We start from the raw sequence: 22036 nt of genomic DNA on the forward strand, positions 1-22036 counted from the left end.
AAGATTAATAGCAGAAGTGTGGGGACAATGTTACCTGACCTCCTGGTTCCTCCACCAGATTCATTTTTCCCCTGTTCCCAGCCTTGGTAATCCCTTGTGTTTCCCGTGGATCATCTCCTGCTTCTACCAGAGCACAGCGAAGTAGAAGCAAGGTGTCAGATTGGTTTTAGTGACGGCTATTCCACCACCACCCCCCATCCCCCGCCACCACCAAGGGCTCTGTTCCAAATTTATGGGCCCCCTTCCCTGTCTTGGTTTCTTCCACACTCCTACCAACTACATAAAACATCAAAAACAAGGCTTTTACTTCTGTATGCTCTGCCCCCTCCCCCATACCGGGAGGGCAGTTGAGAATGGCTGCAGTTGAGAGCAGCCATTTTCAAGGGAGCCATAGCTGATCCCCTTACCCCCCCCACTGCTCCCCATTCTGGGATCCACAGTATGGGGGGCATTGGAGCGAAAACATATTTTTTAAATTTAGTGGGTAGGAGAGAAGTTCTGAAGAAACCAGTTCAATTTGAAAGGGAACGGGGCCCCATAAACTATGAGTAGAGCCCTGAGGGGGCTACAGCTGAAAGAAGGTGGAGAATGGACGGTGTAAACCACCAGCAGCGAGGAGTGAGGGTCAGACCAATGGGCAGTGCTGAGGGTCCTGAGTGAGCAGATGGAAGCAAAGGTGAGCAGATATTATCTGGTTGGGTTAGATAGACTGGAGGGAGAATCAGGATGGTTGTGAATGTGTCATGAAATTCGATGTTTTGCGGCAGCGTCACAGGGCAAATATTTATATAAACCACCTTACAAAATAAATAAAAATAGTGCAAGAAAAAGACAAAGTGAGGCAGTGTCTGTGATTCAATGTCCATTCAGGAATCTGATGGCAGAGGGGAAGAAGCTGCCCTTGTGCCACTGGGTGCTCGTCTTCAGGCTCCTCGGCCTCCTTCCCAACGGTAGCAGAGTAAAGAGGGCATGGCCTGGCTGGTGGGGGGTTTCTTTAGATACCGCCTCTTGTAGACGGAGTGGAGTCTGGTGTCCGTGATGTCGCAGGCCGAGTTCACAACCCTCTAGAATTTTTCCTTAGAGTTGGCTCCTCCGAACCAGACAGCGATGCAACCAGCCAGAACGTTCTCCCCAGTTCGCCTGAAGAGGCTTTCGAGAATCTTCGGTGTCGTACCGAATCTCAAACTCCTCACAAAGTATAGCCACTGGCGACCCTTCTTTGTGATTGGAGAAAGAGGTCTGGGTGCCACAAGACTCGCTCCACTGGGTCCAGGAACAGCTGCTCCCCCCACCCACCATCAGACTCTTCAACGACAAACTCAACCAGGGACTCAATTCAGGGGTGTGACTTTGAATTGCTTAAATTTTTTTAAAATTTAGGTGGTTTCCTATTTATGACAATCCACGCATACGATTGAAAGATAAATATAATATAAATTTTTTAAAATGAGGAAAAATATATGTAAATATAAAAATAACGCATCAGGTCCAGGGGATCCAGAGGCTGTTTATTTTGACAACCAACATGGCAGCGGCCACGGGCTGGAAGGGCACTGAGACAGCGCTGCCACCGAATGTGTTCTATTTTTGGGACACTGAGGCCAGTGGCGGGCCCAGTGATCGAAGTCGGGGAGTGAGCGCAGGCCAGGAATAACATACGTCAACTTGCGCCCATTTCAAGGTCCAACCGAACGGTCAGATCCCTCCCCATCATGGAGGTAGGTGGGGAGGAATTGAACCAGGGGAGAAAGGATAGAGTCAAGGTAAGATTAAACTAGTTCAGTAGGACAAGGGCAAGCAGAAACAATGGGCCTACCCGGATGACTGGGTTTATGTATCTTGGGCAAAAGGTAGAACCAGGCAGTGCAGGGATGGGAGATAATGAGGTTGGAGGTCATGGGAGGGAGGTGATGAGGTTGGAGATGGTGGCTTGAGGTCCTGCAGAAGGGGTAAGTAGGAGGTCATGTCTGGGAGCTGGCATCTGGCCTCAGTAGTGCCCCAGACCATAACAGCTCCACCCTTGACTACAGGTTTGATGGTGAGGCTGGGATTGATGTGGGGAGAGTGGAGGGCAGATCATTCAGAGAGGGTGAGATTGGGATAAGAGAGGGGAGTGGTGAAGTTGGGGTAATGGAAATGAACTCAATGGGCTGAATGGCTTTCTCTGCTGTGAGCAGACACAATATGAACTTTGCCTCCGCTTCTTGCCGTATCTTCGCAGGCCAGCGTGAAGTGAAGGTGCTGGGCATTGTGGCTCCACCTCGGGACGTCACGGTGAATGCTGGCGAGACCGCCTATTTCGAGTGTGAGGTGCATGGGCCACCAGATGTCGATGTCGACTGGCTGACCAATGGCAAGCTGGTGCAGCCCGCCCTGCTCAACTGCAAGATGCACTTTGACGGCAAGAAGTGCAAGCTGCTCCTCAAGTCAGTGCACGAGGATGACTCTGGAGTCTACACCTGCAAACTCAGCACGGCCACAGGTGAGCTAGCAGAACCCCAACGGCAAGGAACACTCCCCCGCACCCCTGTCTCAAAGGGCAATGTTCCTGCTTTGGCTAAGCACAGGAACTGGAGATGCTGCAATCCTGAGCAGGCACGAGAACCACAGAACACACAGAAACAGGCCCTTCAGCCCATCTAGTCAGTGACATACAGTTATTGTGCCTCCTAACCTCAAAAAGCCCTACTCTCGCCCACCACTGATTTTCCCAGCCACCCATCCCCCCCCCTCTGAATTCTCGGCCCTCCCCCTGACTTCCCTCTTCTATCTCCCCCCCCCCACTACTTTGGCCTCACCCCCCTGCCCCCTCTTCTCCGGCCATCTATTCCTCCCCCCACCCTCTCTATTCGGAGAGCTGTTCCTGTCCTTCTCACCTGTTTTCTCTAGTGCCCTCCCTTCCACGTCCACCTCTTGCCCGTGGGACCGTGCTCCTCGCCCTGCCCATCCTCCACCATTTTGCTCAGGTGCCTGCCGACAATTGGCTCATACCCTGATGAAGAGCTCAATCCTGAATCTACATCTATGCTACATAAAGGATGTTGAGTTTCTCCAGAATTTGCAGAATTTTGTGCCTCGTCCCACTGACCTGCATCTGGGCCGTATCCCTCCATAGACCTGTCTAATCTTCTCAAATTTCAAAATCGAGCCCATACCTACCACCTCTGCTGGCATCTTGTTCCTCACTCCCACCCCCCTGTGAGTGAAGAAGCTCCCCTTCAAGTTCCCTTTGAGTATTTCACCATTGACCCTTGTCCTCCAGTTCTTGTCTCACCTAATGTTCATAGAAAAAGCCTGCTGCCTTTCACCCAATCTATACCCCATATAACTTTGTAAGTCTCTATCAAATCTCCCCTCATTCTCCGACACTTCACAAATAAAGACCTAACCTGTTTAATCTTCCCCTCGGCATGCTTGGCGTAACGGTTCGCTCGATGCCTTTACAGCACCAATGATCAGGGCCGGGTACTGAATCCCGCGCTGTCTGTAAGGAGTTTGTACGTTCTCCCCATGTCTGTGTGGGTTTTTCCTGGGGGCTCTGATTTCCTCCCACCCTTCAAAACGTACCAAGAGTTGTAGGCTAAGGGAGTGTAAATTGGACGGCACAGGCTGGAATGGCCTGTTACCGTGCTGTACGTCTAAAATTTTTTTTAATCAAAATTTTTTAAAAATTAAATTTAAAAATAATTCCGTCCCCCAAGTCCCTGCAACATTCTTGTAAATTTTTCTGCACTCTTGCAAATCAAGGAGTTATATATGTGTATTCCCAAACCCCTCTGTTCATCTGGCCCTCTGCAGATCCCTGCCGTTAACTGTGTAAGTCCTACCTTGGATCATCCCTTCCAAAATGCAACTTGTCTGCATTAAACTCCATCTGCCATTTTACTGCCCATTTTCCCAGCTGGTCCAGATCCCTCTGCAACCTTTGAAAACCTTCCTCGCTGTCCACAACGTCTCCAATCTTAGTCCCATCTGCAAACTTGTTGATCCTATTCACCACATTATCATTCAGGTCACTGATATAGATTTAAACTTTAAATGTAGATATACAGCACAGTAACAGGCCATTCGGCCCTATGATTCCATGCCACCCAATTTACATCTCATTAACCTACACCCTGGTACATTTTTGAAGTGTGGGAAAAAACGGGAGCCCCTGGAGAAAACCCATGCAGACACAGGGAGAACGTACTAACTCTTTACAGACAGCGCAGGATTCGAACCCAGGCTTGGTCCCGATCGCTGGCACTGTAAAGGTGTTGCACTGACCGTTACATCAACCATGCCGCCATTGAGCCCTTCATCAAGGTACGACAAGCAATTCCGGAACCAGCACCAGACCCTGAGCTGCTCCACAAGTTACAGGCCTCTAGTCAGAGAGGCAATCATTTACAAGCACTCTCTGGCTTCAACCACAATGTAAATGTCTAATCCAGTTGCCTACCTCATCCTGATACTGAGCGACTGAACCTCCCTGACCAACCTCCCATATGGGAGTGTTGTGTTCAATGTGAAACACACTAGACTACAGACACTGAGATTGTAGTAAACAGACCGAAATGTTGGAGGAACCCAGCCGGTCTTCTCAGCATCTATTGGAGACAAAGATTTATCGCCGACGTTTCGGGCCTGAGCCCTTCTTCAAGGTAAATTCAGAAAAGGCAGAAGTAGGAAATCTCAGAATTTAAATAATGGGGGAGGAATCCAGACCAACAAAAGGTGTTCATTGGATCTGATAAGGGACCAGGTAGAATTTATCATGTCTGTGTGAAAAGAGAGAGGAAATGGAGAGATGACGGGGTGGGGGGAGGGGAAGAAGGTGGGGGAGGGAGTTTAACGAGAGCCAGAGAAGTCAATATTAACGCCGTCCAGTTGGATGGTGTCCAGTCGGACGATGAGGTGTTGTTCCTCCAATTTATGGTGGTCTCTGTCTGGCAGTATATGAGACAATAGACAAGCATGCCAGCAAGGAAATGGGATGGGGAATTGAAATGGGCAACTGCACCACACTATTGCAACAGATGGAGCTGAGGGGCCTGACAAAGTGATCTCCCAGTCTGCGTCCAGTCTCTCCAACACAGAGGAGACCACAACGGGAGCAACAGATAATGCACTAGAGGGGAGGAGAGGGGAATAAGTGTCTAGTGGTGGGATCACGTAGTAGTAGGTGGTGGAAATGGTGGAAGAGGATGTGTTGGATGTGGAGTCTGGTGGGATGGTTGGTGAGGACGAGGAATCCTGTCCTTCTGAGTGGGGATGGAGAGGACCAGGGCAGATGTGCAGGTAATAGAGGATATGCGGGTGAGAACTGAGTTGATGGTGGTAGAGGGGAAGCCACGTTGTTTGAAGAAGGAGGACATCTCTGATGATCTGTCATGGACGTCCTCATCGTGGGAGCAGATGCGACAGAGACGGAGGAATGGAGAGAATTGAATGGAATCCTTAGAGGAGACGGGGTGGAGTGTGGGGTGGGGGGTGGGAAGAGGAGCAGACGAGGTAGCTGTGGGAGTTGGTGGGTTTGTAGACGATGTCTGTCGAGAGTTTGTCTCCTGAGGTGGAGACAGAGAGATCGAAGAAAGGGAGAGTGTTGCTGGAGATGGACCAAGTGAATTTGAGGTGGGGGTGGAAGTTGGCAGCAAAGTGGATGAAGTCAACGAGCTTTTCATGAGGGCAGCAACAGAATGGTCATCGACGTAGCGGAGGAAGAGTTGAGGGGCCTTCCCTGTGTACGTTTGTTCCATAGATTTCTCCACACAGCCCACAAAAAGGCAGGTATAGCTGGGGCTCATGTGGGAACCCGTGGCCACCCCTTTAACCTGGAGAAAGTAGGATGAGTCAAAGAGAAATTATTGAGGGTGAGGACGTTCTGCCAGCCGGAGGAGGGTGGTAGTGGAGGGGGACTGGTTGGGCCTATTGTCCAGAACGAAACGAAGGGCTTTGAGGCCTTCATTGTGGGGAATGGAGGTGTATAGGAATTGGATGTCCATGGTAAATATGAGTCCATTCAGTTCAAGGAACTGGAAGTTGGTGAATTGATGGAGGGTATGTGAAGTATCCCAGATGTAGGTGGGGAGGGACTGGACCAGGGGAACAAAAGCGAGTCAAGGTAAGCGAAGACCAATTCGGTGGAACTTGAGCACGCGAACACGATTGCTCTGTCAGGACAATTGGGTTTGTGGATCTTGGGTAGAAACGGGTGGTACGGGGTTGGGAAACAATAAGGTTGGAGGCTGTGTCAGAGGGTGTTTAAGAATAGGTTTGACAAGTTAAAAGAGAATCACAGCTGGACACATATTATGAGCTTTGGGGAATTCACAAAAAGGGCACAGACTTGCATTCACAGCAAAATACACAAAGAACTACACATCGGGTGCAAATAAATCACTGCTAAACATTCTCAATTCCTGAATGGGAATGCAAGGGTTAAACACACAATGCCCCTCCATCCACAGGCACAGCACATCAATGAACAGTAAATTCATTATAACAAACAAGTATATCAAATGAACCTGGTTTCAAGCATTGACCACGGCTCGAGATCCAGGACAGGCCCATCCCAGTCGGCTGCCTGAACCTGCTCGTGGCTGACAGCCTGGACTTCATTGATGGTCTTGAGGTCGCAGCAAAAGAGGATGAGCAGGCTCAGTATGTAGCTTTTCAAAGCAGGGCCTGTTCATGTATCCTGCTCAACCAATCGCGTGTTAGCCTCACCTGTGGGTAGATCTAACCATTGATTGGGTAGGTGAGGTCAGTTCCAATCTCGGGTTCATTGGAGAGATCATGACCGACCCTCCACAATCCACATTCTGACCAGGTTCCAGACAGAGAGGTCACATGACTCTCCACAATCCACACTACAAATAATTTGACAAGGCCTTTCCAAAATCCATGTAAACAACATCCACGGCCTTTCCTTCATCGTCTTTCCTGGTAATCTCCTCAAAAAACTCTGTTTTAACACAACCTACTACACAAAGCCATGTTAACTATCCTTGTCTATCCAAGTATTTAAATATCTGGATTCTCTGAACACCTTCCAATAACTTACCCACTACCGATGTCAGGTTCATCAGCTCACCAGGAGTATTTAAAGGGGACAAGAAGCTGGGGATAGGGTCCAGAGGTGGTAGGGCAGACAATGTCCTGGTAACATTCTGGTGAATCTCCTCTACACATCCTAATGTCCATCCTGTAGTAGGGTGACCAGAATTTCACTGCTCAAAGTGTGGTCTCATCGACATCTTGGACAGATGAATCGTGAAGTCCCAACATTTGTGGTTAATACTCCACTGAATTCCAAACACCTTCTTCACTCCCTGACGACCTGAATGGCCACTTTCAGGGAACCATGCACTGTGCCCCTAGGTCTCAATGTTCTGCAACACTCTTCCTATGGAAGTCCAGCCCTGCTTTCATTGACCACAGTGCAACACCTCAAACTTGTCAGAGTTCACCTGACATGTGCCATCGGTTCACTGACTGTCCTTCCTGTGTTCCCAGATGAGAAGACGTGCAGTGCCCGGCTTACAGTGTCACCCTCTGTCCCCCCACTCTTCACCAGGAAGCTGGAAGACGTCTTTGTGATCGAGGGCAGGACCGCCCACCTCGATGTGAAAGTGAGCGGCACGCCTCCACCCACCGTCATCTGGATGCATTTCGGTAACTCCCTCTGTGTTCGCAGGGAACCGCTCTGCAGCTCAGGCCCAAAGCACATGGGATGTTCTCGCCCGCCCCTCACAGCCCCTCCAGCTTGCTCCATCATTCATCAAGGCCTGTAACTCTACTCTTCTCTGCCATACCTTGCGTGCTGTACTAGATGTGAATTATCCAGTTGGAACGTTTACAAGACAAACATTATCACTGCACCTTGACGAGAGATCATGGCTGATTTTCTATATCAGACCCATTTTACTGCCTGATCCCCATCTCGCTTGAATTGAATTGAATACTTATTATTGTGTGCGCCAAGATACAGTGGAAGTGCTTTCCAAACAAGTCAACCTATACATAGTACAAAATGGGTTCCGTGTTGAGTCCCTTCATATTCAGAAATCTATTTTAGATTTAGATGTAGAGCACGGTAACAGGCTATTCCATGCCGCCCAAATGCACCCAATTGACCTACAATCCCGGAATTTTTTTTGAAGGGTGGGAGGAAACCGGAGGACGGGGAGGAAACTCACGCACACACGGAGATAACGTACAGACAGCGCCAGGTTCGAACCCCGGTCACTGGTACTGTAACAGCGTGGCACTAACTGCCTCTCCAACCCATTGATCTCCGTTTTGAGTGAGCCTCCACAGTACTCCAGAGCATCAAGGGTGACGGGGAGAAGGCCGGAAATTGGGGCAGAGTGGGAGGATGATCAGCTCGTGATAGAATGGCAGGGCAGACTCGATGGGCCCCACTTCTGCTCCTGGATCCTGTGATCTTGTGAAGTAGGAATGGTCAATTAAATGGTGATTCACCTTGTGAAACACACCCCTTAATTGAACTAGGAAGTAAAGATTGGTCTCAGCATTGGGGTCAATGGTTTTAACCTTTGCAAAGACATGGTCAGGAGACCTTTGGTGTTGAACTGTGTGTCCTGAGCTGGGACGATGCGTTTGAAAGGTTAAGCCACCTCCATTTTCATTCAGGAGACAGTAAGGAATGGCAATAAGTGCTGGCCTTGGCGGTGACTCACAGATCTCATAACATGGTGCTGGGGCCCCCGATAATGACACCATTCAAGTTCAACTTTATTGCCACGTACCAGGATGCAGTGATTGAGGTTGATTTGCAAATAGTACAGGTATGACCCAGTTCAAAAGTGCAGAATTAAGGTTCAAGGTTCTTGTCACGTACATAATACATTAAATTTGTCAACCTTTGCTTGGAGTGAAGGCACACAAAGAGGTGCCATTAACCCAGTGCCCCGAACAATAAGAGGTAGAGAATCAAAAGAGAGTTCCTTCGCACTGAGCGTCCATGGATTCACCTCCTGGATTCCCGTGGCCTCCACAGCCGCGCGGCCTCCTGTCTGTTCCAACGGTGAATCTGGGCTCCTGGTTCCAGTGGGCATGGAGTAAAGGCAATATAATTATGGGGATCATTCATGCCTGATAATGGTGGGAAAGGAACTGTCCTTCAATCTGGCAGTGTGTGATCTCACATTCGTGAAACTTCCAGACTGGGGGGGTGGGCGGGGTGAAGAGACTGTGGCCAAGGTGGGATGAGTATTTTGATATGATGGATGCTTTTCTAAGGAGGCAGGAGGTGGAGATGGAGCCTATGAAGGGATGTGTGTGTGTGTGTGTGTGTGTATGTCTGTGTGTGTAAGTGTTTGTATGTGTGAGTGTGTGTGTGTGCATGTGTGAGTGTGTAGGTGAGTGAGTGTCTGTGTGTGAGTGTGCGTGCGTGCGCGCGTGTGTGAGTGTCTGTGTGTGAGTGTGCGTGTGTCTGTGTGTGAGTGTGCGTGCGTGCGCGCGTGTGTGAGTGTCTGTGTGTGAGTGTGCGTGTGTGTGTGTGAGTGTGCGTGCGTGCGCGCGTGTGTGAGTGTCTGTGTGTGAGTGTGCGTGTGTGTGTGTGTGTGTGTGTGTGTGTGTGTTTGACGGTCTGAGGCACATTCACTTCTCTCTGCAGGTCCCTGTGGTCTTGGCCAGAGCGGTTCCCGTCCCACGCAGTGACGCACCCTGACAGGATGCTTTCAGTGGTGCGCCTGTAGATGCAGGTGACGTGCCAAATTTCCTCACCTTTCTGAGGAAATGGAGGTGTCGTTACCCCCAGGTTGGTGCCGTTCCCAGTCAGTGAACTCACAGTGATCTTACGTCTCCTTCTTTGTCTGGCAGGTGAGAAAGTGGTGGAGACAGATGAGGTGAGAATTGTGAGGAACCAGGGGCTGCACTCGCTCCTCATCATGCACGCAGTCTCCGAGAACGAAGGGGAGTACTCCGCCATCGCCCAGAACATTCATGGCGATGCCTTCTGCTCCGCCGAGCTGTACGTCGAGGAACCCCGGCCTGTAATTGCGTCACCCATGTAAGCACTGCCACTGAGAAAGGTCTGAATTGTTATGACGTGCAAGAGACTGCAGACACTGGAAACTAGAGCACAAACCATCGGCTGGAGGAAGTCAGGGGGTCGAGCAAAATCGGGAAAGAAAAAGAATGGTCACATTTTTGGGACAAAGCGCAAACCTTAATGCAGTGTTAGAGCTGAATTGTTAACCATCTTTTTCCTCCCACTGATGCTGGTGGAAGTCTCTGAGTTCCATGAAGAGATTGTTCGCTGTTCCGAGATTCTATCGTGCCTTCCACCAAGTCAGGGCACCCACCTCCCTCTCCCACCCCATGCCACATCGCAGGCAGTGACATACTTAATAGGTGTAGGACAGAGTGTGACTTCTAATGTGGGCACAGTAAGATCCCACCAGCAGCAGGACGATGATTGTGGTCCCGAGAGTGTTCCTGTAATTCGTGACCATTGCAGCATCAGGGACGGGTTCAAATCCAGGAGTTGCTCTTCACTCTGGGTTTCAGTGATCTAAAATTGACATCTTGAGATATCCATACATCTCTCTACTAGATTGACATGAGATTCCACCATACCCACCCTCTCCATGGGCATATTGGTCTCTGAGAACACAGAACACAGTAAAAGTCCTTCGGCCCATGATGTATACCTACCAAGAAAGAAACTAAACCCTCCCTACCTCATAACTTTCTATTTTTCTTTCATCCATATGCCTGTCTAAGAGTCTCTTAAATGCCCCCATTGTTCCAGCCTCCACTGCCATCCCTGGAAATGCATTCCAGGCCCCCACTGTGTAAATAAATCTACCCCTGATGTCTCCCCTAAACTTCCCTCCCTTCATTTTGTACATCAGCTTTTGCTGATCCTGCCTGGGGAAAAGGTGCTGGTTGTCCACCCTAACTATGCCTCTCATAATCTTGTAGACCTTTCGTCCTCCTTCACTCCAAAGAGAAAAGTCCCAGCTCTGCAAACCTTGCCTCATAAGTCTTATTTTTAATCCAGGCAACATCCTGGTAAATCTCCTCTGCCCCCTCTCCACAGCTTCCACATCCTTCCTATAATGAGATGACCAGAACTGAACACAATACTCAAAGTGTGGTCTCACTAGAGATTTGTAGAGCTGCCACGTGATCTCATGACCCCTGAATGGAACGTAATCCCCTGACAATGAAGGCCAGCATCCCAGAGGGGTTCTTAACTATCCTATTAGCCTGCACCCCACCTTGAGAGATGTATGGATTTGGACCCTGAGGTTCCCCTGATGTTCCATACTGTTAACCATGTACTCCACCTTCAAGTTTGACTTTCCAAAATGCATCCCCTCACACTTATCCGGATTAAACTCCACCCACCACTTTTCTGCCCAACTCTGCATCCTGTCCACATCCTGTTGTAACCGACTCCAGCCTTTACACTATTCAGAACTGCTCTCTGACTGACAGAAGGACCCAATGCCTGGGTTCCTGATGGTCACCATATCTCCCAAAATCCCTAATGGATAGTGGGTCCTCTTTGCCCAAGTTCCCTGGTCATCACAACATCTATGTCCTGATTCCCAGAAGGATGGTAGATCACCATCTCCAGCTTCACTGTTGGCCAGTAGATTCCAGTTCAAGTTCACTGAAGGTTTGTAGATTCCCCTGTGCCATGACTTCTGGCAGTGAGTGGATTTGCTGACCAGCTAGATCCTCCCCATCCAGGTAGATCACCCCCATCCAGATAGATCACCTGACCAAGTAGATCCTCCCATGTCTAGGTAGATCCCTTGTCCAGGTTCCCTGAAGGTTTGTGGATTCCCCTGTGTCCTAGCTTTTGGAAATGAGTGGATCTGCTGAACAGAGAGATCCTTCCCCATCCAGGTAGATCACCTGAGCAGATAGATTATTTGTTCAGAATAATCATCTGACCATTTCCTCATCCACATAGATCCTCTGACCAGGTCAATCACCTGCCCAGCTCAATCCTTTATGAAACTGGATCCCCTGTTCAGATAAATCACTTGACCACACAGATTCCCCCATCCACATACATCCCCTGACCAGGTAGAATGCCTAACAAGATTCACTGGTGCCCAAAAGACCCCATCAGATGTCTGGTGGATCCTTGGATCAGGGCCCTGATGGGGTGTTGGGCCCCTTGCTCTTTTTCCCTGGTGGTCAGTAAATTATTCATTCAAGTTCCCTGGTGACTGCTTTTGTACCACTCCCCCCCCCCCATTCCCCAACCACCATTGTTCACCAATTCCAGTGAGCAGGCGATCCCAGCATCACATCTCGATGATGTCCAGCAGATCCCCTTGTCCAGTGTCTGATTCCTGGTATCCAGTCCACCTCTCCCAAGATAATGGGACAGAGTGGGATGGCAGTTGGATTAGAGTGGCCCATACACATGGCAGGTTGCCACAACAACATCTAGGTTGCTGATTCCTACCCCTGCCTCATCACAGGATCCTGCCCTAACCCTTGTTAAATTCCTGCCTTCTCCCCCTCTGCTCAGGGCCAAGCTGGAGAAGATGCCATCTATCCCCGAGGAGCCGGAGATCCCAGAAAATGAAGTGGAACGTTTCACCATGCCGGACTTCATCAAGTCCATTCAGAACGTGGATGTGACAGAAGGAAGGGATGCGGTGTTGGAATGCCAGGTGACGGGGCTGCCGTACCCTACCATCAGCTGGTACCACAATGGGCAGAAGCTGCAGAGCACGGAGGACAGGAGGATGACACAGTGTACGTAGATCCCCTACCCCCCCCCGGCCCCGGCTGACCGTTACCTTCCCCTAAATCCCCACAGCCATACCTCCAGTAGAGGTGAGTAGCCCAGACAAGGACTGCTCAATTGCCCCATGCACACACTGGGGTCGGGTACAATACACCAACGTGCTGGAGAAACTCAGCAGGTCTCGTATCATCCATAGGGAATAAAGGGAAACCAACCTTTCAGGCTATGTGGAACAAACCATATACAGGCAAGGCTCCTGAACTCTTCAGAGGTGGAGAGAGCAAGCAAGTTTAAGTCACTATCTCACAGGACCTTTCCTGACCCAGTGTCACGATGACCCTCATGTCATCGTGAAGAAAACATGTCAGCGTCTCTACATCCTCCGGAGTTTATGGAGGTTTGGTACAACATCAATAACCTTGGCAAACTTCTACAGAGGTATCATGGAAAGTGCATCACAGCCTGGGCTGTGGGGGCACCAATACCTCAGTAGAATTCCTGCAAAAGGAAGTGGACACAGGCCAGCACATCCCGCCATCGAGAAAATATAGGTATAACGCTGCCTCTCGGAGAGCAGCAGCAAACATCAAGGATGTGCATCACCCAGGACATGCTCTGTTCTCGCTGCTGCCATCAGGAAAGAGGTCTCAGTGCCACAAGTCTCACACCACCAGGTTCAGAAACAGCTGCTCTCCCTCCACCATCAGACTCCTCAACGACAAACTCAATCAGGTAAAAGTTCCACTATTGTCACGTAGTACTACATAAAATTCTTTAACTTTGCCTCCCGTGAGGAAGACAGAGAGTAGCCACTTTGTTCAGCGCCCCTCACAGAATGAGGCCCCAGTGAGGAATGAACTCGTGACCTTTGATTCGCAAGATGAGTGCTTGAACCACCAAGCTGTGGGAGCCTCATCAGAGACTCGATTAAGGACTCTACACATAATTTAACACAGAATAGTTTTTTCTGTATTTGCACAGTCAGCTCTCTCTTTTGTATACGTAGCTTTCTTCTTGAGTACAGTTTACGGTTACCGATAAGTAGAAATTCTGTCCGGCCCGCAGGATAAAGAATCTCAGGGTTGTATGTGATGTTGTTACAATGAATCTGAACTTTGATTACATGATGCTGCCTCAATCATACATAATGAGCTCATTATCCACTTTGCGGCCAATTTTCACCCCAACATCAAATTTACTTGGGTCTATCTCCGCAACACTCTCCCCTTCTCCATTTCTCTGTCTCCATTTTTGGCGACAAACTATCTACCCTTATTCTTGACGAGGCCTGAAACATTGGTTCCCCTTCACTTCCTATGGATGCCTGCTGATGACCTGCTGAGTTTCTCTCCAGCACATTTGTAATCGTGCTCTCAATCCCCCCACAGGCTTGTGAGGCTCCTGTACTGTTGCCAGATAACCACCTGCTCACGAAGCATTCCAGGATTTCTACAGGGACACCCAGAGCTCCAAGAGTTCCTTGGAAATGAGGAGAGAGTAGGCCTCTTGGTTCCTTTGTCAATTCTGGGCCTTGAGGTTACATTCCTACTCGATCCCGACATTCCTCAAATCCCACAGATTCCACTGGTCTTGAATACAGGCCAACCGACGAGCTTCGGATAGAGAGTTGTGGTCATCCACTCCATCCTGTTCCTTTGACACTCTACTTGATGCCACCTTGAGTGGGTTCAGACCAATCCGTCTTGGGCAGAATCACCATTACACGGGAGTTCGCAGTCAACTATTCTCCCCACCTCTGACTCCAGGGAGAACAGGGTTGCCCAGAAATTCTGCTTCCTCTCCCGTCTCCTCCGTTCTCACGGTGACTTCTCTCTGCCACAGATAAAGACATCCATCGCTTGGTCATACGCTGCGTCGACCATTCGCACGCAGGTGTTTACAAAAGCGTCATAGCAAACAAGGTGGGGAAGGCCACGAGTTACGCCCACATCTTCGTGTCTGGTAAGATGCCAAAATTGTAAAGATGGAGCCGGGATAGCAGGGAGCAGAAGCCCCAGTCTGTGAGGTCCAAAGATTAGAGGGAGTAGTGCAACCTTTTGTAACATTGGCCTTCATTCTAAAGTATTGAGTTGAGGGGTTGGGATGTGATGGTAAAGTTGTATCAGACATTGATGAGGCCAAATTTGGAGGATTGTGTGTAGTTTCAGTCACCGATTAAGAGAGCGCAGAGAAGATTTACTAGGATGTTGCCCGGACTTCAGGAACTGAGTTACAGGGAAAGGTTAAACAGGTTAGGACTTTATTCCCTGGAGCGTAGAAGAATGAGGGAGATTTGATGGAGGTATTTAAAATTATGAGAGGGATCGACAGAGTAAATATAGGTCGGCTTTTTCCACTGAGGGGAGGTGAGATATAAACCAGAGGACATGGGTTAAGGGTGAAAGGGGAAAGTTTAAGGGGAACTTCTTCACACAGAGAGTGGTGGGGGTGTGGAATGAGCTGCCAGCGGAGATGGTGAATGTGGGCTCAATTTTAACACTTAAGAAAAATTTGGACAGGTACATGGATGGGAAGGATGTGGAGGGATATGGACTGGGTGCAAGTCAGTGGAATGAGGCAGATTAATAGTTTGGCATAGACTAGAAGGGACGAAGGACCTGTTTTATGTGCTGTAATGTTCTATGGTTCTAAGGGTTGGGGCTCTGTCTACCCATCACAGACACTGTGGACATCACAGAGCAGTGGTTAACAATGGGAACGTTCAGGTAGATGACAATACAGAGCAGTTTGTGATTGGCAAATCAATGTTAACATTGATCCGTGCAGAAGGAACCTCAAGGTGTTATGTTCACTGAAAAAGGTGGGACTGAACACAGAATTCGTACCCATTTCTGTGAATGGAAATAAGGCAGGCACCGTGGCTGCAATAAAGTCAGAACAAATGTTTGACCACTGTCCAGGTAGACAGAATTAAAAACCAGAGGTTCCCAGCACTGTCTCTGTCGCAGGGACAGCACTGACTGTGTGTGTGTACAGGGACTGTTTGGGTTTATATATAGAATAACGAATCCTTGGGAATGGGTGAAGTAAAAACTCAATGCTGGAGAAACCCAGCAGGTCAAACAGTATAGAGCAAAGATAAAGATACAGAACCGATGTTTTGGGCTTGAGCCCTTCATCGAGGATCAAACAATATGTAGGCAGGCGCCCCACTGCCAATATTTTTCTAAACCTTGAAGGACTCAAGCCCGATATGTCAGTTCTGTATCTTTACCTTTGCTCCATAAAGGGTTTCTCCAGCATTGAGTTTTTACTTCATGTTTTACCATGGGGATGGGTTACAGGCTGGAATCAAATCCAGGGGGTCGGGTGTGTTTTAAAATAGAAGAGATCCCCCAGCGTGAGTGACAGATGAATTAAATTGAAATACATGAATCAAGAAGTGTAATTTTGCAAGCTATCAAGGCAAGTCAACCCATACAGCAGGCAGCATGTGGAGAGGGTAGGCTGCAGTTTATACTGATATCTGACAGATGGCTACAAGCTGGAATCCATGAGATTTCAGGGGTTGTATAACTAAAGCAATACAGAAACTCAAGTGTACAGCGAAAGATATCTGTTCCTCCATATATTAAAATTACATCATGTACAAAAATCCCAAACTCTCATTAGATCCCAGCATGAAGCTATCCCTCCAATATTTATTATTTTCTGTACTGATAGATATCCAGGAGTGAGTTGCAGACTGGTTTGTAGGGTTCATATATAGAATAATAGGGCCCATGACTGTGCTGGGTCATTGGTGGAGAGTTGGGGATGAGTTTGGGCAGAGAGGTGTGGAGAGGTAATGGTAAGGCCTCACTTAGAGAATGGAGAGCAGTTTTGGGCTCCTTATTGAAGAAAGGGCATACTGGCATTGGAGAGGGTTGAGAGAAGATTTGCAAGAATGATTTCTGGAATGAAGGGATTACTCTACGGGGAACGTGTGACGACTCTTGGACTGGACTCCTTGAAGTTCAGAAAAATGAGGGGGGACCCCAGAGAAGCATTTTGAATGTTGAAAGGCCTGGCCAGAGTAGATGTGGTAAAAATTGTTTCCCATGATAGGGGAGTCAAGGACAAGAGGACACAGCTTCAGGATTGAAAGGCGCCCATTTAAAACAGAGATGCGGAGGAATTTCTTTAGCCAGAGAGCGGTGAACCTCTGGAATTGGGCGTATTTAAGGCAGAGGTTGATAGTTATTTGAATAGCCAGGAGATCAAAGGTTATGGGGAGAAGGTCGGGAATGGGGTGGTGGGAGAATGGATCAGCTCATAATGGATTAGTAGTGTGGACCTGATGGGCTGAATAGCCTACTTCTGCCCCTATATCTGATGGAATTATGATGGGGTGTGATAAACTCCATGAGTGGGGAGAGTTGACTGCGTTATTTCACCAGCTTCATTGGTCTCATCTCATCCTTTCTTCAGATGTGGTGCCGGACACCCCCCACGGACCGCCAGTGGTGATAGGAATGACTGGTCGGACGGTGACCCTTCAGTGGAACAAACCAAAGAAACTCGACCCATCCATAGGTACGGTCAGAATGCACGCCTTATACAGTGGCCAGCTGATGCATTGAGTGCAGTGGGGGTCGGGAGTTAACTTCCACAGGTTTGTAGTTGCAGCTGAAAACAATCTGGTCCCGTTTAAATGCTTCTGAAACATTTTTAGACATACAGCACAGTAACAGGCCCTTCCGGCCCATGAGTCCCTCCCTCCAAATACACCAATTAATCTACAACCCCAGTGCGTTTTGAACGGTGGAAGGAAACCAGAGCCCCCAGGGAAAACCCACGCTGACATGGGGATAAAGTACAAACTCCTTGCAGACAGTGGCGGATTCAAACCGGGATCACTGGCGCTGTAACATAATTCCATCAGATATAGGGGCAGAAGTAGGCTATTCAGCCCTGTAGCTCTTGCACTTTCTACCACCTCACCTGGTAGCATGCTCTCAGCACCTACCACTGTAAAACAAAAGCTCGCCTCACAATCCCGTGCCCTCTCACATTTCACATTTCTAGCCCGGGTAATAAGATTTAGACTATTCATCCTATTGATGCCCCTCAAAATTATATCTACTTAGAACCATAGAACATTAAAGCATAGAAACAGGCCCTTCAGCCCTTCTAGTCTGTGCCAAACTATTTTTTCTGCCTAGTCCCACTTACCTGCATTCAGCCCATAGCCCTCCATAACCCTCCCATCCATGTACATGTCTTAAATGTTAAAATTAAATCCATACTCACCACTTCAGCTGGCCGCTCGTTCGACACCCCCATCAGTGTGAAGAAGTTCTCCCGAAACTTTTCCCCTTTCACCCTTAACCCGTGTCCTCTTGTTTGTATCTCACCTCCCCTCAGTGGAAAAAATCCGACCTACATTTACTCTGTCTCTCCCCCTCATAATTTTAAATACCTCGATCAAATCTCGCTTCATTCTTCTACACTCCAGGGAATAAAGTTCTAACCTGTTTAACCTTTCCTTGTAACTCAGTTCTTGAAGTCCCGGCAACATCCTAGTCAATCTTCTCTGCCTCTTTCTATCTTATTGATGTCTTTCCTGTACTTCGGTGACCAAAACTGCACACAATCCTACAAATTTGGCCTCACCAATGTCTTGTACAACTTTATCATAACATTCCAACTCCTGAACTCAATACTTTGATTTATGAAGGCCAATGTGCCAAAAGCACTCTTTACAACCCTGTCCACCTGTGAAGCCTCTTTCATGGAATTCTGTTTCTGTGTTCCCATATCCTTGTGTTCTATTGTACTCCTCAGTGCCTGACCATTTCCCATGTATGTCCTTTCTTGGTGTGGGAGATTGCTTCGTTGAATATCTCGGCTCTAACCACCACAATAGTTTCCTCCCACCCTTCAAAATGTACAGGTGTTGTGGTTTATTGGAGTTTTTCTGGGTGTCATAGGCTCGTGGGCTGGGAAGGGCCTGTTGTATGTCTAAATTAAAAATTAGAATTGTAGGAGCAGGATGCTACGGACCAAGTGCTGGTGAATGGGATCAGTATAGATGGGTGCTTGACGCTCAGCATGTACATGGTGGGCCCGAAGTGCCTGTTTTTGCACTCTATAACTCCTGACCACCAGGTGTTGACCATCTCCATTTCTCCCTAGATCCCACCACTCTGACCTACGTCATTCAAAGCCAAGTGCTGGGAACAGCCCAGTGGCACATCCTGAAAACCAATATCAGGGAGACCACCTTCACTATTCAGTCACTGAACAAAGGCATCCAGTACCTGTTCAGGATCCAGAGCGCCTCGTCCAAGAGTTGCAGTAAACCCTCGCCCATCTCAGGACCTGTCACATTACTGGACAGAGGTAAGGTCTGCTGCAGGCACGGAGAGAGAGGCGAAGACAGAGGGAGGGAGGGAGGGGAAATTCAGCTGAAAATATAGATCCAGGATATTTTGGCAAATCAATGGGATTATCCCATTCCTGTAATGTTGCTCCCATCATCTCCTGTCAGATTCTACCACACAGGAGGTCATTTCCAGCCTGCACATTCTTAGGTCGTGGAAGCTCATGGAGGAAACCCACACTGTGATGGAGAATATGCAAACTCCACACAGTCAGGACCAGAGATCAGGATCAAACCCGGGTCTCTGGGGCTGTGAGATCACAGCACCTTTAGCCGTTCTAATCTGCACTCCAAACTGTGGAGACATTGAAGTGAAGGCAACAACGACCTGTTAGCAAATTTCACAACATGTCCATGACAGTAAATTTTGATACTGAACACAAGAGACCACTTGGCCCCTCCAGCCTGCCCAGCCATTCAGTTAGATCATGGCTGATCTATGCCGGCTTCAGTTGTTCTTCTGTGTCGGGTTCTCAAAGGTCAGCCTTACAGCAGCTACCGATTTCTTCAACCTTGAAAGATCTGTTAAGTTTGCAAAAGAGCCTGATTAGACCAGACTTGAACTGTGCTCAGTTCTCTTCTCCGTTGATCCGGAGAAAGTCCTGGGAGTGTGTTCCAATGAAAAGGACTGGACAGGATGCAGTTCTTTAGGAAGCTGGCTTTGTTTGACCTGCAGGAAACATTTAATTCACCAAGGACATGCGGTCACTTGTGGAAAACCCAGAACTTCTGAATCAGAATTTGTTGTTATGACGTCAAGAAATTCATTGTTTTGCTGCAGTGTCACAGGTGCAAATATGGCTAAAAGTCTGTTTTAAATAAATAAATAGATGATTGTGCCGCTGGGTGTTCATCTTCAGGCTCCTGGACCTCCTTCCTGATGGTAACAGAGTGAAGAGGGCTTGGCCTGGGTGGTGAGGGTCTCTGAGGATAGAGGCTGCTTTCTTGAGACACCATCTCATGTAGACGTCCTCGATGGAGTGAAGACTGATGCTCATTCACAACTCTCTGCAGCCTGTTCCTGTCCTGAGCACTGGCACCTCCGTACCAGACAGTGATGCAACCAGCCAGAATGCTCTCCACGGTGCACCTGTAGAAGTTTGCAAGAGTCTTTGGTGACGTACCAAATCTCCTCAGATTCCTCCTTCATCATTCCTCCGATCAATGAGGAATTGAGAGGAACTTTTGTTTCACCAAGGGTGGTAGGAATGAACAACTCAGGAATAGGCTGAAGAGAATAGGAAAGTGTTTCTGGGGAGGCTGGTACAGAAGAAACACTTAGGAGCAGAGGTGGCCCCATGCTGCACACCAGGATCTGTGGTGTGGGCCACAAACCCACAATCCTCGGTCTCAAGAAGGGAGTGAGATGCCTGCTGACACAGCCCCTGCTAACATCCATCAGCTCGTGTCGCCTTTCCTTCCCACAGGCCCTTACCTGGAGGAAGCCCCCTGCTTCGTGGACAAGCCAGAGGTTGTGTTTGCTGTGGAAAACCAGAGCAGCTGCATCACCTGCACGCTGAACTACGTGCAGGCTGACGTCTCCTGGACCAGGTAACTGGGGCCATCCACTCAACGAACCGTGAAGCACAAAAGGGTTGATATGGTTTTCATTCATTCATAGAACATAAGAACCAGGAGCAGGAGGCAACCATCTGGCCCGGCAAGCCTGCTCTACCATTCAGTAGGCCCTTTCAAACTGCCGTGTAAAATGGGGTTAACCATGCAATTTGCCCAGTTAGCACCTCAGTTACGAGGCAGTTAGAGAGGGTCTGGCCCGGTCAACCCTGCCGGAATCCTACCAGGTCCATGACCTACCTCAGGGGTAGTTAAACTTACCTAGGTTGTGTCCGCGGGCGATTTGAAAATGAAAATGGCCGATCCGCTTCTTCCGGTGACGCCAGCGCTTGCATCCGTGTCACCTGGCAGCCAGCACCCGAACATCCAGTGGTACTTCCAGGTTGGTGATTTAATGGGTCAATTCCCCTGCAATTTAAAAGGTTCTTCCTGCACATTTGCCCCAGTAATTGCACCCGGGTCCCAGGGGGGCTACCCAGGGGCTGCAGTTTAAGAGGCTGGTGAGATCACATTTGATCTGGGCATGGTCTCAACTCCACTTACCTACCTGTTCCTCATAAGCCCTAATTCCAAAGAGTCTTGAATTACTTTAACGTGGCAGCCTCGAGATGGAGAATTCCACTTATACACCACTCTCTGGGAAAAGAGTTTCTCATTATAGAGGCATGTAACTGCACGAGGGGAACAGACAAGGCGAATAGCCTCTGTCTTTACCCCAGTGTAGGGAGCCTAAAACTCGAGGGAATAGGTTTGAAGAGAAGTGAAATGTAAAAGTGGTGAGGGGGCTGAGCTGCCAGATAAAGGGGTAAAAGCGGATACAATTACAATATTTAAAAGACCCTCAGACAGGTACTGAGATATGAAACATTTGAAGGGTTATGGGGTAAATTAGACTATCTCAGGTGGGGAACATGGATGAGTTGGGCTGAAGGGCCTGTTTCTGTGTTGGATAACTCTATGACCTTATTCTTTGGGTTCTGACAAGGCTGCTCCTTCACCTCAGTGCCCCACATCCTTCGATTAACATCCAAAACTCATGTCTTGAATGTACCCAGTTACCAAGCTTCCACAGTCCTCCATGGTCAAAAATTCTGAAGATTTACCTGCATCTGAGTGAAGACTTTTCTCCTCGTCTCAGTCCTGAATGCCCGTCCCAACTCAATACCCCAAACAGGGAGGGGGATGGGCAGATCATCATCCCTGGACCTATCACTTCAAGCCCTCTGTGCCAGACCTACTTATGGCTCCCGACCCAATGTGTTTGAATGAGGGGTGGGGGGGATGGATGGGCGGGACGGTTTGCCATGGTGGAGAGAGATGGGAATCACAGAATCTGGAGGTTG

At 48.7% G+C, this 22036-nt stretch overlaps 1 protein-coding gene across 7 annotated transcripts in view; it reads left to right on the forward strand.

Annotated features, from left to right (window-relative positions):
• The window catches only part of spega (striated muscle enriched protein kinase a), a 341612-nt gene that overhangs the window by 220364 nt on the left and 99212 nt on the right, over positions 1-22036 (forward strand). For all 7 annotated transcript variants that reach the window (XM_069936009.1, XM_069936006.1, XM_069936008.1 and 4 more), the window contains 8 exons: positions 2222-2482; positions 7501-7659; positions 9832-10021; positions 12512-12741; positions 14576-14695; positions 17165-17269; positions 18872-19078; positions 20546-20669. In XM_069936009.1, coding sequence (XP_069792110.1) covers positions 2222-2482; positions 7501-7659; positions 9832-10021; positions 12512-12741; positions 14576-14695; positions 17165-17269; positions 18872-19078; positions 20546-20669 — 1396 coding nt within the window. The remainder of the gene's footprint in view (positions 1-2221; positions 2483-7500; positions 7660-9831; positions 10022-12511; positions 12742-14575; positions 14696-17164; positions 17270-18871; positions 19079-20545; positions 20670-22036) is intronic.

This window comes from Narcine bancroftii, chromosome 4, assembly GCF_036971445.1.
Source record: "Narcine bancroftii isolate sNarBan1 chromosome 4, sNarBan1.hap1, whole genome shotgun sequence".
Taxonomy (NCBI): domain Eukaryota; kingdom Metazoa; phylum Chordata; class Chondrichthyes; order Torpediniformes; family Narcinidae; genus Narcine; species Narcine bancroftii.